Source organism: Dermacentor variabilis, chromosome 10, assembly GCF_050947875.1.
Source record: "Dermacentor variabilis isolate Ectoservices chromosome 10, ASM5094787v1, whole genome shotgun sequence".
Lineage (NCBI taxonomy): Eukaryota > Metazoa > Arthropoda > Arachnida > Ixodida > Ixodidae > Dermacentor > Dermacentor variabilis.
Window position 1 is genome coordinate 38684892 of NC_134577.1, and position 15212 is coordinate 38700103.

A 15212-nucleotide genomic window follows, 5' to 3' on the forward strand; every position below is an offset into this window, starting at 1 on the left:
TATGATACGTTTTTCAGCTGCTAGATCTCGTGTAAGCAAGAAAAGGCGCAAGGCGCGTACAATCAAGTACACTAGTCATCTGCCGCAGCCGCTTCTCCACAATACTAGTCTGCCCATCTAATGTGAAATTACTGCCGCACATTCAGTTTTCTATTCCAGTAACAGAAAATCTCCTCGAGGGTCGTCGCACGTCACATTGACAGCACTGTCGCCAACCTTACTGCGATAAGCGTCTTCACCTATTCCCACTAGATGAGGCAATAAAATTATTTTCTGGCACAGGACAGGCTCACCTGATGTGGGACATGGGTTATTGGAAGTCTCTGGGAGAGGAACTTCTTCCACAATGAACTTAATACTGAGTGATTATAATCATTACAAAGTAGGGACGGCTATTGATCGATTAACCTTCCAAATATTCAATGAATGCTTTAATCACAATAACATTCTTTAATATCACGGGTAATCGGTTCAGCTCACTCAAGCAAAATCAGGCAAGCATCGGTGCCGATGTCAACGCCGTGCTTGCTCAACAGCAAAAATGGCAACGATTGATTGGGCTCCGATGTTCTGATCGAGACAGCACCTGCGATTCTCACAGGACAGATGTCACCCATGCATGCTGCACTATGCTAGTAACCAGTTCAGGGAAACTCCAAATTCGCATGAGTGCCTTCTCGATGGAGCCACCGAACATGTAACGCAGCTTGCACGACTGTTCACAAGCAAATTAACCCTCAACAAGCTTCTTTGCCTCCATTGCTGCATGTTTGATTGCATTCATGTGAGCGTGATATGCCCACTAAGGTATCGTCAGTGACAGGCAACTGTCAATATTAAATAACGAGGTTTGTTTTACCTGAAAAGTGTGTGCACATAATTGAACAGTTCCATCGATTTATTTGGCAGCAAAAATTTGAACTGTATTTTGTCTATACAGGTCACTAGCCTCAATTATTTATTTCCTAGCAAACGTTGGTGTGGCTCTTCTCAATGCTTTGTCCATTCTTATGTTTTTATTTGTGCCTGTTCAGCTCATTGTGCGCCAACGGATGCCCTTGAGTTCTTCTGTATCCTTGAAGGAATAGTGTAACTGCTTGTCTTAGCGGTTATTTATAGTATTTGAATGTCTAGCTGAGAGTTGTTGCTGACTTTCGATGTCTCGGACGCTCTCAAGCTACCAAGTTAGTAGCTTTTCGTCTGGGGTCCTTTCCCTTGTTTAATGGGAAAAGTAAAGGTACTACTACAATGTAAATCCATAAACTTATTTAACCAAATTATTAAAGGTTTTTGACTAATCAGCTTTAAAGCTTTAGTCGATGCCAAGGCTGCAGTGTCATGACTGTCCATAGACTGAAGCGGCGTCTCACAAAAGAGGAAGTCTTACACTAAGAAGAAGCTCTTACAATGCCATAATTATGACGACCATTCATCGAGGGAGGTTAGTATAGAAGCAGAAATTACAGCCAGTGATTACCAAAAGCATGGTAGAACAGCCTCAATATAGGATGGGGGACAAAAGCAGTTCCAAGGTCGCTGAAGAACTCGCTGACCACCTTCAGTACATCCAGTTCAAAACCTGGGTAATTGGGCAGGCAGCTTCCTGCCCCCGATGCTCGAGGCCCTGAAAAAAAAAAAAGACAAAAAGAAAGAAAGGAATGTCATGAATTTGATATTTCTGAGCAGTAACATTAAAGGCAACCAGCAACAAAATTTTGGACCACAAGAAAGTCTGGTTTAAGATAATGTAAATATAGAGCAGCCTCCATGCAAAACATGACATTTGAAATATGAGTGGTAGCATCACAAAAAGCTTGCAAGAATAGCCATTTTAATGTTCCATTACAACGTCAAGGAACACTAAAACTTGATCAAAAATACTAAACCTTTTTTTTATTATTTAAGATGTCGACTGTGTAAGTAAAAATTTACAGACTTTGTTTGTGGAGATCCTGCTAGCAGGCAGACTGTTCTATCAGCTTTAGCCATCATGACCAGGATAGCAGATAAGTAGACATGATAAAGTGCGTTTACGAAGTATTCATGTAATAACGGCCATAATTTTGGGTGCTGTCATACATTAGTTATGTGGAGTGGGTCTGAGAGTAGATCCGAATAACCTAGCGGATGCAAAGGTTCATGCCTCTGCAGACTGGGTCGACAACTGTATTTTTAAATCAGTTTTACCTAAACAAGCCTGAAACAAGTTCTGAAACAATAGCAAGGTTGTATTAGATTCATAATGCCAATCTTGATTAGTGCCACGAAGACAGTGTTCTTCCACAAATTCTTATATGGATGGACACCGGAGATTCACATAAAAAAAAAACATGCTATTTATACACTTACCATCTGCCATAATGCTTTTGCAGGCACAGACAGAAAAAAAGAAACATAAAAGGTGAATCATCACTGATGGAATACCAAATACCAATAAGCACATTTCCATGCAAATTTCATTCAGTGCCGATCATTCGATCTCGCTGTGCACCTTTATTATCACGTTCCTGTTGTCATTCGAAAATATGCTTGCGATGTCAGTAAATACACAATTCTTGAACGTTATCCATTCTAGAAAAGCGGGGCTTGTCGTATCTTTTTGTAGGCACACTAATAGATGATTGTGGCGTGTTCTAGAATTTACCTCCCCAATGTGAATGCATCTAAAGGGTTTGGTGATGCCTGCATAGAAGTGGCCAAAAGCAAGCCCCAGCATTTGAATGCATGGCTGACGGTTGCGCGTATCACGGCAGCCGAGTTGTTCTTTCTTTGCTTTCCTTGAGGGTACAAGGTTGTCCAATTAACTAATTTTCCAATGTAACCTGGAACCACCTTTCGTCACTGGTACACGTTATTCTACCCTTTCAAAAATACACTACATCATATATATTTCTAACCACTCCTCTCTGTCATGCCTTCGGGCCTTGAGAGTATGCAAATAAATAAACGTAAGATAAACTGTTAAAAGTTTATTCCTGCTTTGTTTTATTAACTACCGGCCTGCTCATCGTCACAACGTGACAACACATTCTCATAAACAGAAAGTACAGGGACTCACAGTGGATTAGGCACTTCATTGCATTGATTATCCATTTTGGCAGGTCATCTGCAAAGTAATAGCAAGAAAGATGACTCAAAAATTTGACCAGGTTATACTGGAGCGGCGAAGAAGTGTGGCACAGTTCAACCTCAATATATCGGACACAAATGTAACAAATTATTGGATGTAGCGATGTATATCAAAGTGTCCCTTGCCAATATCAACGTGTAGCAAACATTTGCTTACAATACTGAATTAAGTGAACACATCTTGCATCAGACGCGACCTTGGTGCATCGAGGTTCATCTCTATTGCACTACAGCTGCGGCCGTTGTGATGCTCTCTGAAACCTGCCTAATCTTATATTTAAGAAGTGACCTAGAGGAAGGCATTCAACAATCAATAAAAATACAATCTACTGGTAAACCCTATATAACGAAGTTGCATCAAACACAAAAATGCCTATGTTATATCCAATGTTCGTTTTAAGCCTTAGAGACAATCATAATAAAATATGTGATTAGCTCTATATGAGAAGAATGCCAGCATGCCTTCAACAGGCCAGCGAAGGGTCCCCTGTAAGTTCTGATTACGCACTGGTGGCTTGCTGTGCAGATATGCAGCACGCCGGCAATGATAAGTTACAAATACATGCTTTACACTGTCACTCACATGTAACAGCGCAATCATACAGGATTCGTCCCATTGGCTCGCTGGCTGTCGGCTAGCTAATCCAAGTCATTGACCAAGAGACACACGCAAGTACAGCATGTTCCGTTTCAACTAGCTCTTTCTATATAATTCACATTCTAGCTACCAGAATACACATTTGGATATGCCGACGAACAAGTACTTACTTCAATATGATGGACATTGTCTTGGATTTTGCATTTTCAGTTTCATTACAGCATAGATGCTCATTGAAATAATGCGCAACCTTGAAAATTCTATAGTACTTACTTTGACAATTTGTTACATCTGCTTACATCAGAGTTCAGCTACGTTTGATCATGAAATGTAGAGCTGCTCTTTGGCCAAACAGAGCATAAACCTACAAAGGAGACATCAATCACCTTTCTGTGTTCTATACTGCAGTCATATGGAAGTCTGAAGTTCAGTCCACAGGTGAGGACAATTATTTTGCTAGAATGATGCTTCTTTTTCGAGAAAACTGTATGGGCATCCTTTGCAGCTATGGATTGAACTCATTCGGTAAATCTACTAAATACAGAAGTCAGGCGCATCTGCACGTGTTTTTGATGACATGGTATTTTGACATCGCGCAGCTTACAAAGTGAACTGAAAACTGGGAACTGTAAAATGCAGAACTGTAAACTGAGAAAAAAATGTAAAATGCATTTGCAAAAAATTTTCAGGTGCTTTTCCTTTTAAGTCCTTCAAAACATTCCATAGTGTAGTGAAGTGCCAACCATATCACACGTCATCACTTAACCTGCATCTAACTTAAGTTTATAAATTGCAGCAACACAAAAATGTTCCATTTAAGGTGAAAATTTCCAAGAGAGTTGGTGAAAGGTCTTCACAGCAAAGCGAAAATTTCAGCAGGAGCTTAATGAGAAAGTAACAAAGAAAGGGTTGCAAAAGTTGGCTCACCAGACTTGTCGAGAAGAATGACGACGCCGTTGCGGCTCAGCCGATACATGTTGTGCAGTATATCTGTTCCGGAAATGCGAAAACCGTTCAAGCTTCCATCTGTGGCTTCCTCTCCAATGAGGCATCTTAGCCTAAAAGAGCAAAACATGGGGAAATTTCACTTTTTTTTATTAACATATAAAATGCCAAATGAATAAAATTTTTACAAATTTTTCAGAATGCAACTTAGAATGACAATTCTTTAGCTTGACTTAATGTTTCCCTCTAGTGCTCATTAACGGGAGCCGACCATATCCACAAACGATTGTAATTACTACTGGTGCGATGAGAGATAAGCATACCTTGCCACAACCACTGATTCCCAGATGCCTTGAATTTCTTCACGAGTCACTAGACCAGCATCTTGTTCGGTCGAGCCTTTAGAAGGGTCTTTGACGACTTCGGCAGCTAGCGGCCTGTTGGTGTCTGGCTTGGCTCCAAACAAGAACACTAGAGCTTTCGCTGACACACGGTGAGCCTCGGGAGGGAAGTTTGCCTGGTTTTCTCGAGCCAACAGTGGTGTTCGGCCGCTACCAACTTTTGTCGGGAACTTCGAAGAAGGTGGGGTCTTTGCAGGGGAGTAGACAGTGAACCTGTAGAAGTGGAGCAAAATAAATGATATGGGATTTAGCATCCCAAAGCAATTCACTGGCTGCAAGAATAGCTTTGGTGGGGAGGGAGCATGCAGACTATCTTGGATCACCTTGGGTGTCCCAAAAAAGGGACAGGATACACTTGGCTCTATGTGTGTCCTGTTCCTTCATTGTTTGTGCTGATCTACCAGCAGGCTACATCTACTACTTGCAGTGAGCAAGAACAACAAGGGATCCAAGGGACTTACACTTCCCCAGATCACTTGCTAGGGAAAGAGGTCGTGTAATCGTCAGCCAATCGGAACGGTCAAACTGTTTGCAGCATCCCACCTAAGAGGTCACACCATCCTGCCGGACTCCACCTCTGATGTTGCACTTTCACTCTTGCATATGATGCAATGACGAAATAATCGGGAAGCGGCCGTCGACGCCATACACACCCTAAGACATTGGCTCCTTGCAGTAATTAGCTGAGCCAGGCCCGGATGGTCATTACACCTTTCGCCGAATGGGGCAGTTGCACACATCTTGAACGGACATTGACCTATATGTGGACCTGCTGTCGTCCATGCGTAACAGCTGGAATGCTGGTCATGTCAGCAGTCCCGTGACTCTTGCGTTTGGTCTTTAGCTAATATGCCAAATATAACAATGCTTAATGTGAAAGGTGTGGGTTCAGCTCCCTTCGTGGCAAATGAGCTATTTGTTCACTTTCAATCTCTTTTTACCTTCTCTGGCTTCATTGTCTGTTTCCTTTGTATGGTTGCTGCTTTTAATTGATCACAAACAAGCCCAGATTGTGACCTTGGGCACAATTTACACCTAGGGTTCCTTAACACGCAACCTAATGCAATGCACACAACTGTTTTTGCATTGTGGTCCCACTGGAAAGCAGCCACAACAATTAGGAATTGAATGCACGTCATCATGTTCAGTGAGTGAAGCAACTCAAGTGTTAACCACAGAGCCTCTGAGTTACTTAGAGGGAGTGCAAAGAAGGAAATCCGATGGGCTACATTTTTTGTTAGTCAGTTATACGACATGACACACAATGAAGCCAAAGAAAGCATCGGGAAAGGTAAATGCTATGTTTCATTCAAAAGGTAGAAATAACAAAGCAAACGGAAGATGAAGGTGGATGCAAAAAGATAACTTGGCGCGGATGAGAAAATGAAGGCCAAAAGCTAAATATGTTTAATCTTGCACCAAAACCCCAGCATCGATACAACAGTGTGACATAACAAATTTAAACTTATCTTGTTTCAAGTATTAATTAAAGTATTCATTTACTATTCTGAAGCATTACTTTTTTTTTTTTACATATACAGGCCACTGTGGCTCACTAAACGTCCTTGAAACTTGTTCAGTTCAGCCTTTGGCTCCTCTAGAGTACAATGTAGTCCATTTTCACTGATAACATATTAATAACACACCTTGGCAAATACCTTAAAAATCCCTGACATGGTGAACAGGTGCGAGAACTTTGAGCACCTGTTCTTCTTTTATTGCACGTTTTCTGGCTTATAAGGCCTCTTCTCGCAGTAGGAGTGGCTTTGTTTAAATTTTGGTACGGTAGTTTGTGAACACAGCTCAAATAATTTTTCGTCTTAGTGTCCCTTTGACATGCACGCATTTTGACATTCTGTCCCCATCGGAATGTGGCTGCTGTGGCCACGAATTGACCCCCCGACCTCATGGTCAGGAGGAGAATGCCGCAGCCACATAGCCATCGCAGTGGCCACACATTTGTTTCACCATTTAAAAAAGATAAGAAAGAAAAGAAAAACTGCAACCCATCTTACTAGCAGATTGCATTGAAAACCCATTTTTGTGTCTCCTTAGACCAGGCAATAAGAGGGATCGCTTTGTAGCATTCCACATGTCGGGTAGGTGGCAAAGTTGTCTACATGACATTTGCTCCGCCTAGTGAATTTCCACAGAACTTAATTGAACAACATCGATTTACGCCTCTCTGGAGATGCTTCCTTATAGTCTACTATTGCAGAAGTCAACGTCTCCGACATACCTATACAGTTGCTTGTCGTCTTGAATGACTCTGGGTTTGCCACTCTTCACAGCCTCTATAATCCTGTTTTCCAAGAACTTCTGCAGGAGTTGCATCGTCTGGTGCCTGAAACGTGTGCCAAAAGAGCGCATCAAGAAGCACCTTGTGCAAGCACACTTAAGCACACAGCACCATAGTGCTATTTTTAAGTCTACTGCTATGTTACCCGCCTTACAGCATAATTAACTAATGGAGTACTCGTAGGAGCTCTCATTGACAGGTTTACATTGAAACCTCCTATTGCAGCACTTAATAGCAAATCCTTCTGTATCTTTATGCTGCGTTAATAAACTTCACACCCGCCATGGTTGCTCAGTGGCTATGGTGTTAGGCACCTGAGCACAAGGTCGCGGGATCGAATCCCGGCCACAGCGGCCACATTTCGATGGAGGTGAAATGCGAAAACACCCATGTGCTTAGATTTAGGTGCACATTAAAGAACCCCAGGTGGTTGAAATTTCCGGAGTCCTCCACTACGGCGTGCCTCATAATCAGAAAGTGGTTTTGGCAAGTAAAACCCCCATAACCTAATCTAATAAACTTCACAGAATGTAATTGTAAGGAATGAAATGACACAAGCAAGCACTTCTGTGTTCTGCTTGTATATTTACAGCCATGTTTGCTGCACTGCTCCACAAGAGTAACAAGCTAACTAGTGCAAGTTGACACTTTGGTCCAGTATACAGTAGCCTTTTGTTACGACGAACTTGAAGGAAGGGACCATGAACATCTGTTTGTCATATCTGAAGACGAACTTAAAGGGACCATGAAAACATTTATTCATTCATTGTTCATCGTATCACAGGTTTATCTTAACAGATATGATCTGCAAGAAATAAGAATTTTCTAATTCTGGTCCATGGAGAATATCAAGAATACAAAACATAAATGAAGCAGTATTAAAACCAAAAGGCATATACGTAAAAGGAGGCATTTATTGTATTTGCATGATAAAAAGTATTGCTTTATGCACAGATGTTTAATATATTGAGCAATTGCTGCTTGCCAGCAAACCTGTGTGCTGTCGATTTGTGTGCTGACATTTCTCTTAGCTTGCTCAGGAATTCTTCAGTGGCTTCATGTTGAAAAAAAATAAGATCACCGAGGTATTCAGGGCATTATCACCTGCATCCTGTGTGAACAGCACCAATTATTGTGGCTCTTGGGCAGTGTCATAAACCTGCAGAGGCATCTTGAAGACTTCCTCAATTATTGTTTGTTATTTCAGTTCTACAACGTTCCACATCATTGTCGATGCTGGTTTGAAGCACCGTTTGCTTCTTGCGTGTCTAGCACAGTCACCTTCTCCAAGTCTACCAGTACAGGCCTCCCACTGAGCTGAGTAACAAGCGTAAGGTGCAGCAGTGGAAGTTTGGCTTAACAGAATTGATGGTTTGCATTTATTAGATTTTTTTTTTCTTTCCGTTGGGTCTATGGGAAACTAAACAAATGTTTACACATTGTTTCTGGTGCCCTAACATTCAGATTGGCCAGGTTCATCTTAATGGAAGTCTACTACACATGCTGTTTGGAAAGTCAGTACACATTGTAACATGACTAACAATTTATTATAATTTGCAGGATTATAAGTGGATTTCGGTGAAACCACTTTCATTTTGCAGAATAGCGGAGAAATTTTAAGCCATCTTAAAATTCTATATAGGCCCTATAAGTGTTCACAAGAAAGTTTAGACGTATCAGCCAAGAATTTCTCTTGCTGAAAGGGAGATCTCTTTCTAAACGTTAACAATCAGTATTACAAAACAAAAACAAAAAAAAACTGGAATATCTGCTGATCACTCCTCACATACCTGGTAACGGCGGGTCCAAAGTTGGGGTCACCCTGCAAGTGTTCATGAAGCCACGAAATCGCATCGCTCGCTACGAAGCAGTTGTCAAAAGTCCTCATGTGCCGCCTGTGTTTACCCTTGGGCATGCCATCCCGAAAGGACCTGATGACGCTATTCCACTGAAAAATTGCGAGACGTTTAGAGAGAGAAAAAAAAGGAGTCCGCAAGCTTCGATAACTTTAATTTCTACGGCCTTGAAATAATTTAGCAATATCAATGTCTTGAAGGCCAGGGGAGAAAACACGATGGAAGCGCATGCAATGTGCTCCCAAGCATAAGTGAAACCTTTCCGAATTATACAAAAATTGAGCGCCAGTACTCAAAAGGACGTGAGCTTCGAAGACACATTCCGCGATGAAAAGTAGTGCTGATTTCGTTACATTTTCAACAAGTCATAAAAGAATAACGACATTAGCGTTCGACGCTCGGCAAGCGAGCCTCGATATCATCATATTCACTACTAAAGACAGGCTTGCAAATTACTTGTTGCACAAGAAAAGTGGTAAACCAGTTGATATACATGCGATGAAGCGAAACATTAAAAACAAATCAAGACGACAGCTTACTGTGTCCAAGTCTTTAAGAAGGTTGCGAGTTTCAAAACGGTTATGCGTACCAGCCTCGTCGCTCTGTACTGACGATCCCGTGTGTCACTCATGGTGACTTCTCTCCGCAATAGCAGGATACTTCAAGAAGTGAAGCCACTGCAGTCATCTCCACACGAACATTTTTGTACCGTGTCCGTGTAGACACAGCGAGGACAACGACGCCAACAGACACACCATAGAATAAAGACCAACTTCAGATACCAGCAACGCCAGTTTGAAAACGGCCGGCGAGCGATCACGTGCTCAAAAAAACATGGCGTTGCTCAGCTTTCTCGGACGCTGATTGGACAACAGCCCAGAACCGTGGATTCAAAACAGCAATGAATGACAAACAAATATTTTTCTTTTACTAGCAACTAAGGCACCTATGTTTGCCTGTAATAATACTGTAAGGAGCGTATGGAGTGATTTGCTGCAAGTGTGATTGACTGACTGACCCGCGAGACGCTAATCTGAGCAACGAAGGTCTGAGCCCGAGAGGGCAGTGACGTCTACGGCGTCGTCTGCTGGAGCGCAACTGGCGCAGCACTTCGCAAAAAAAAAAAAATAATAATAATAATAAATAAATAAATACATACTGGAGAATAAGAGCTTCAAATTTGAGGAATATGATTACACTATTAAAGCATGTAATCATCAAGGCTATGCCAGAATTGCTGGACTCTCATAGGCTGAAGAACTGTCAAGAGGATAGAGTGCGTTACATATTTAATTTGAGCCGATTCCGCAACAAACTCGGCAGCCTCACGTAGGACGCTATGTGGCTTTCTTCATATTAAGAACGTAGACAAGTGTGTATAGTTGGCACCCAGTTCCACAAGTATCAAGAGCCGCGCCTCGCTACGACATTCGAATTCGCGTCAGTTGTCATTAATTTGAGACAGCTTTGCGGGAGTTCTTGCGAGTTTACAGTGCAACTTTCGCGCTTTAGCTCGTTGTTGTTATTATCGAAATGCTTTGATCGGATTACGACGAGAATGAATATGATCATAATTGAATATATGACATCCTCACAGATTTTGGCGTCAGTATATTTGTCTGGCGCTGTTACCTTGGTAACTGGCACACCGGGCACCCTCACCCCTCTCCCTCCCCGCTGCACCCTTTCTCCCAGGTCAAATGCGTGCCTCCTTCCTCTCCCCCCTCCCTCAGTAAAAAATTACTTTAATAATTCTAGCTAAGCCACTGCTTAGTAATATGCCAGCCTTTTCTGCTCTGCGGATAAGAGCACCGTTTCTTCTTTTTTTTTTTTGTCTTCTCTCCAAATCTTTAGAAGTGAAATGGTTTGCAGAATATTTACCACATGGTTTGTATTTTCTTTCGCACTCTAGTGTGCTTTAATAAAACGTATGTATATTAAAGTCGCACAGTTTGAAAATAACTTGAGCACGTGCTTTGCTAGCTCTGCAGATGACGGCATGGCCTCAATCATGTAGACTACAAAAGGCGTGATAGTTACCACTATATAACGTCTTGGTTTCAAAGCTTGTTGCAGCATAAACGATCGAGTAGTTTAGCCAAAATTCAGTTAGCACTACTTAGATAAGCTACGCAGTGCATATACAGTCAAGCCCTTCTATTATAACGAATCCGTGTCCCACTCAAAAATATATACCTTCGTTATATCCAACATTCGTTATAAGCATATATTCGTTACGTGCTGATATTGGTGAGAGACGCTTGACTTAGTTCGTAATATTCGTGTTCCTTATATCGAGATACCACTGTAATGAAGTACGTGAAATACACTACACATGGTTAGATACGGGACCTTTTCCTGAGACTCCTTCGAGTTCACCAGATCACATTGAATCGCGCCACACCTAAGTAAGGAACGCAGGAGCAGATCTACCCCGTTCCTGAGACGCGGCACGTGCAAACGAGTGGCGTCCCCCACCTCGTGCGCCGCAGGTGGAGCTATTCACTGCTTGACTCTTCCCGAAAGTGTAGCGAGAGCCTGGCACTGTTCCAGGTAACGTGGGTCCCGAGGCAAGACGGCTGTAATGCACCGTGAAGCCCTGGCAGCAATCCCCCCATCCGCCTTTGTGAAGGCAGTGGCAGACCGGGAAGGCAATACCGCAGAGAGAAGTAAGCCTTCCGACAATTGGGGCACAAGGAGCGACCCTGTGCGCCGGGTGTGCCACAATCGCACGGGCGCCTACCATTGGCCGAAAATGACGACACCTGAGCGGGCTCGCCGATTGGCCGAACGTGACGTGACTTCGAGACACCGAAGGGCTTAAAAGACACAGACCGGGAGCAGCAAGAGAGCATTCCTTCATTTATCTCTTTCGAGCTCCTTGCCACGGGCTGCAGCGTCCGAGTTGCTGCCGGCCTGTAATGACTTTATGACTGTTAATTTCTTGGTACTCGCACTGTAAATAATGTAAATACACCTCCAGTTTTCATCTCAAAGTCCTCCTCAACCTCGACCAACTCCCGCACCCAACGGAGAGATCCAACAACTGGTGGCAGCGCTAGGGATGAACCTTCGTCCAAAGAGATCCAACAACATGCACCGATTGTAATTTCTGTATACAGCCAGAGTGCCCTGAAAGTCAGCCCCTACATAAATTTCCATTTATTTATTTTATTATTATTTGAATGAAGTAATTGCTTTAGCATAATACTGGCCCCACCGGCCCTGTCCACAATAGGTGGTGTCTCTAAGGTGGTGCCCAAATCCGCGGATGTATGGATGGATGGATCAATGGTTGAATGAGCGGATGGATGCTCTGAGCTTCTCCTTTGAAACGGCACGCTGGGTTGCGCCACTAAGTTCTTATTTTGCCTAATGTCCTACCTATCTTAATCGTGCACACACACGCGCGTGCACATAGACACACACGTACGCATTTGTGGCAATCGCCTTTTACCAACCTTTATTGAAGACATGGTTGCTCCCCTGCTATCAATGAACCTAAGGTCTTCAAGGAAGCCAGAGGAGCCCAAGAGACAGCTGTGTAGATATCTTCAAATTCTAATAAAACATGTTCCATCGTTTCCCTAGCTTTACCACATCAAGCACATGCTTCTTCCTTAGCCTACTTCGCTTCATAACTATGCATTCGAAGGCATCCTGTGAGCTGGCTTCGAAAAGCAATGAGCTGCCCTTTGAGTTGCCATGAATTGTTTGTTTCCTGATTTCATTTTTACCTCTTAGGTAGTTGTTAATCATAGCCGGTTTCTTCTTCATTGCCGCCATTCAGGAGATTCTCAGCCTCTCTGACTTTGTGTTAGACGTTCTTTGTTGACATGTTGCTTACTATATCGGCCGCATACTTTTCTGGTAAGCTTCCTAGTTTTTTCTCCACTGCGACTCAATGTTTTTCCTGTACAAATAGCCGTCCCATAGGGTGGCGCCCTCTGGATTTGAAATGCGGCTCATAAAGGCTGTGCTTACGCGACGTCATACAGGGTGGGTTTTGGACACCACCTGTTATAAAGTTGTGCAAGAACGCTTAAGGACGTTTACGGAGTTACCCAGCAAACAACGTGCCACACGTGATTTTTTTTCCCTGCTCTATCTCTTTGCTGTCCACGTGCTTTTTACTCTTTGCAATCGCTCTTCCTATTCAAAATTTCTTAGCATTCTATTGCGGGACAAGAATATTTCTTCAAGCCTTTACAGATGTCTTTTTTATTTCGAGACTGAACAGATTCTTTAAAAATGCCTGTCCCAAATCGCACAATTCTAATCCTTGAACTGAATAGCTTGAAGAGACGGATGTTACTGCCACAGTAAACCGAAATGCATTATGTTCCGGAATACCTTAATTAATTTACAGTGTGTATTGCAATTTATTAACTGTAACTGGCAAGTCTGCTAAGCAAGTCCCACTTGGAACAAATTCTCGGGATGACAACAATTTCGGAATGTTCACGGACAAAGTGCGCAACGAAATATATTGGTGTTCCCGTTACTTTTGTGCTTAAAATGCATAAAAAAAGTCTTAAAAAATTAGTTACCACTTACCTTACCTCATGTTTGATGGCGCGCATCTTGAAACTGCACGTCTCATTCTTAGAATTCGTTCCAGGCAGATATGCCTTGCAAATTGGCCGGCACGTCATGTAATGTCATGTAGAGTAGTATAGAGCTTGTTTAGCGAAGTTTCAATAACTAGCAGATAATGCATTTCTATTTCTAGTACGAGTAAGGTCCGCCTTTTCAAGTACCTAATTCAGCTACTTAAATGCTATGCGTATTCGAAAAGAAAAAAAATCAGTCAATACCTATTTGTGCATGTGTGGAACATGACTGCAGCATGCTCGAATTGTTCGTGGTCTGCATAAAAGTATTTTTCGGGATTGCGGAGGAATCGCAAGCAGGCATAGCACCTATTTACAGCAACAGGGACTTATAGACTTTCTTTTCCCAAGCAACCTAGTGTATGCAAAAAGCCAAATTCCATTGTAGGCCCCTTGCATTCTTTTGTATGACCAGTAAATTGTGTCCCCCGTCTTATGGGTTCCTATTTCTAAAACTTCCTGATAGGCGATATCTAAAACATGCTTGCCATGAGGAGTTTGCAGCTCCACGATCACTCAATTCCTGCTCATGCAGCCCGCAATGCATGGCTTTTGAGATCTGCAAGGTGCACCCTTTTCCCCTTTCAATTTATTGAGAATATGAACCAAGGAGGTTAGAGAAGAAATACTGCAGTGGAAGTCACCTATATACAAGGGGGTTTATATGGGCTCACCTATACCAAAGGAGGTTTATATGGGTTCGGGTGAAGCCGGTGGCAGACATCTTGCGGGGGCCAAGAGGCAGCCTACCAAGAGTTTCGAAGCGCTGTTCGCCGAAAACTGTGGGCTATGAGGTGAGCCATATTGGATAGAGGTCTCCGGATTGCAGATATGCGAGTCATCATCATCATCATCAGCCTATTTTATGTCCACTGCAGGACGAAGGCCCCTCCCTGCAATCTCCGATTACCCTTGTCCTGTGCTAACAGATCCCAACTAGCGCACACGAATTTCCAATTTCATCGACCCACCTGTTATTCTGTAGTCCTTGACTGCACTTCCCTTAATTCCTTGGCACCCATCTGCAAGCATTATGGTCCACCAGTTGTCTAACCTATGCATTGCATGGCCTGCCCAGCTCCATTTTTTTCTCTCAATGTCAATTAGAATATTGGCTATACCCGCTTGTTCTCTGGCCTAACCTGCTCTCTCTCTGTCTCTCAACATTATGCCTACCATTCTTTGTTCCATCGCTCTTTGCATTGTTTCAGTCAAATTAAATGTATAATATTTTAGAGAAGGAAAAGTCAGGTGCAAGCTGTCCAAGTGCCACCTGTTAAACTCTGCAATAAATGCTCTCTGGAAAGATATTCATAAGTGACATACATGCAGCTTAGATGCATAGGAATGCAAAGTAATATACAACCCACA

General features: G+C 42.7%; 1 protein-coding gene across 1 annotated transcript in view; it reads right to left on the minus strand.

Annotated features, from left to right (window-relative positions):
• The window catches only part of LOC142560345 (DEP domain-containing protein 1A-like), a 34698-nt gene extending 24469 nt beyond the window's left edge, over window positions 1–10229 (minus strand). The window contains exons 1-7 of the mRNA XM_075672360.1: window positions 9818–10229; window positions 9163–9320; window positions 7313–7417; window positions 4996–5286; window positions 4655–4785; window positions 3059–3106; window positions 1478–1624 (exon numbers count right to left, since the gene is read on the minus strand). Coding sequence (XP_075528475.1) covers window positions 1478–1624; window positions 3059–3106; window positions 4655–4785; window positions 4996–5286; window positions 7313–7417; window positions 9163–9320; window positions 9818–9859 — 922 coding nt within the window. The 5' untranslated portion in view covers window positions 9860–10229. The remainder of the gene's footprint in view (window positions 1–1477; window positions 1625–3058; window positions 3107–4654; window positions 4786–4995; window positions 5287–7312; window positions 7418–9162; window positions 9321–9817) is intronic.
• Between the last annotated feature and the right edge of the window lie 4983 nt (window positions 10230–15212).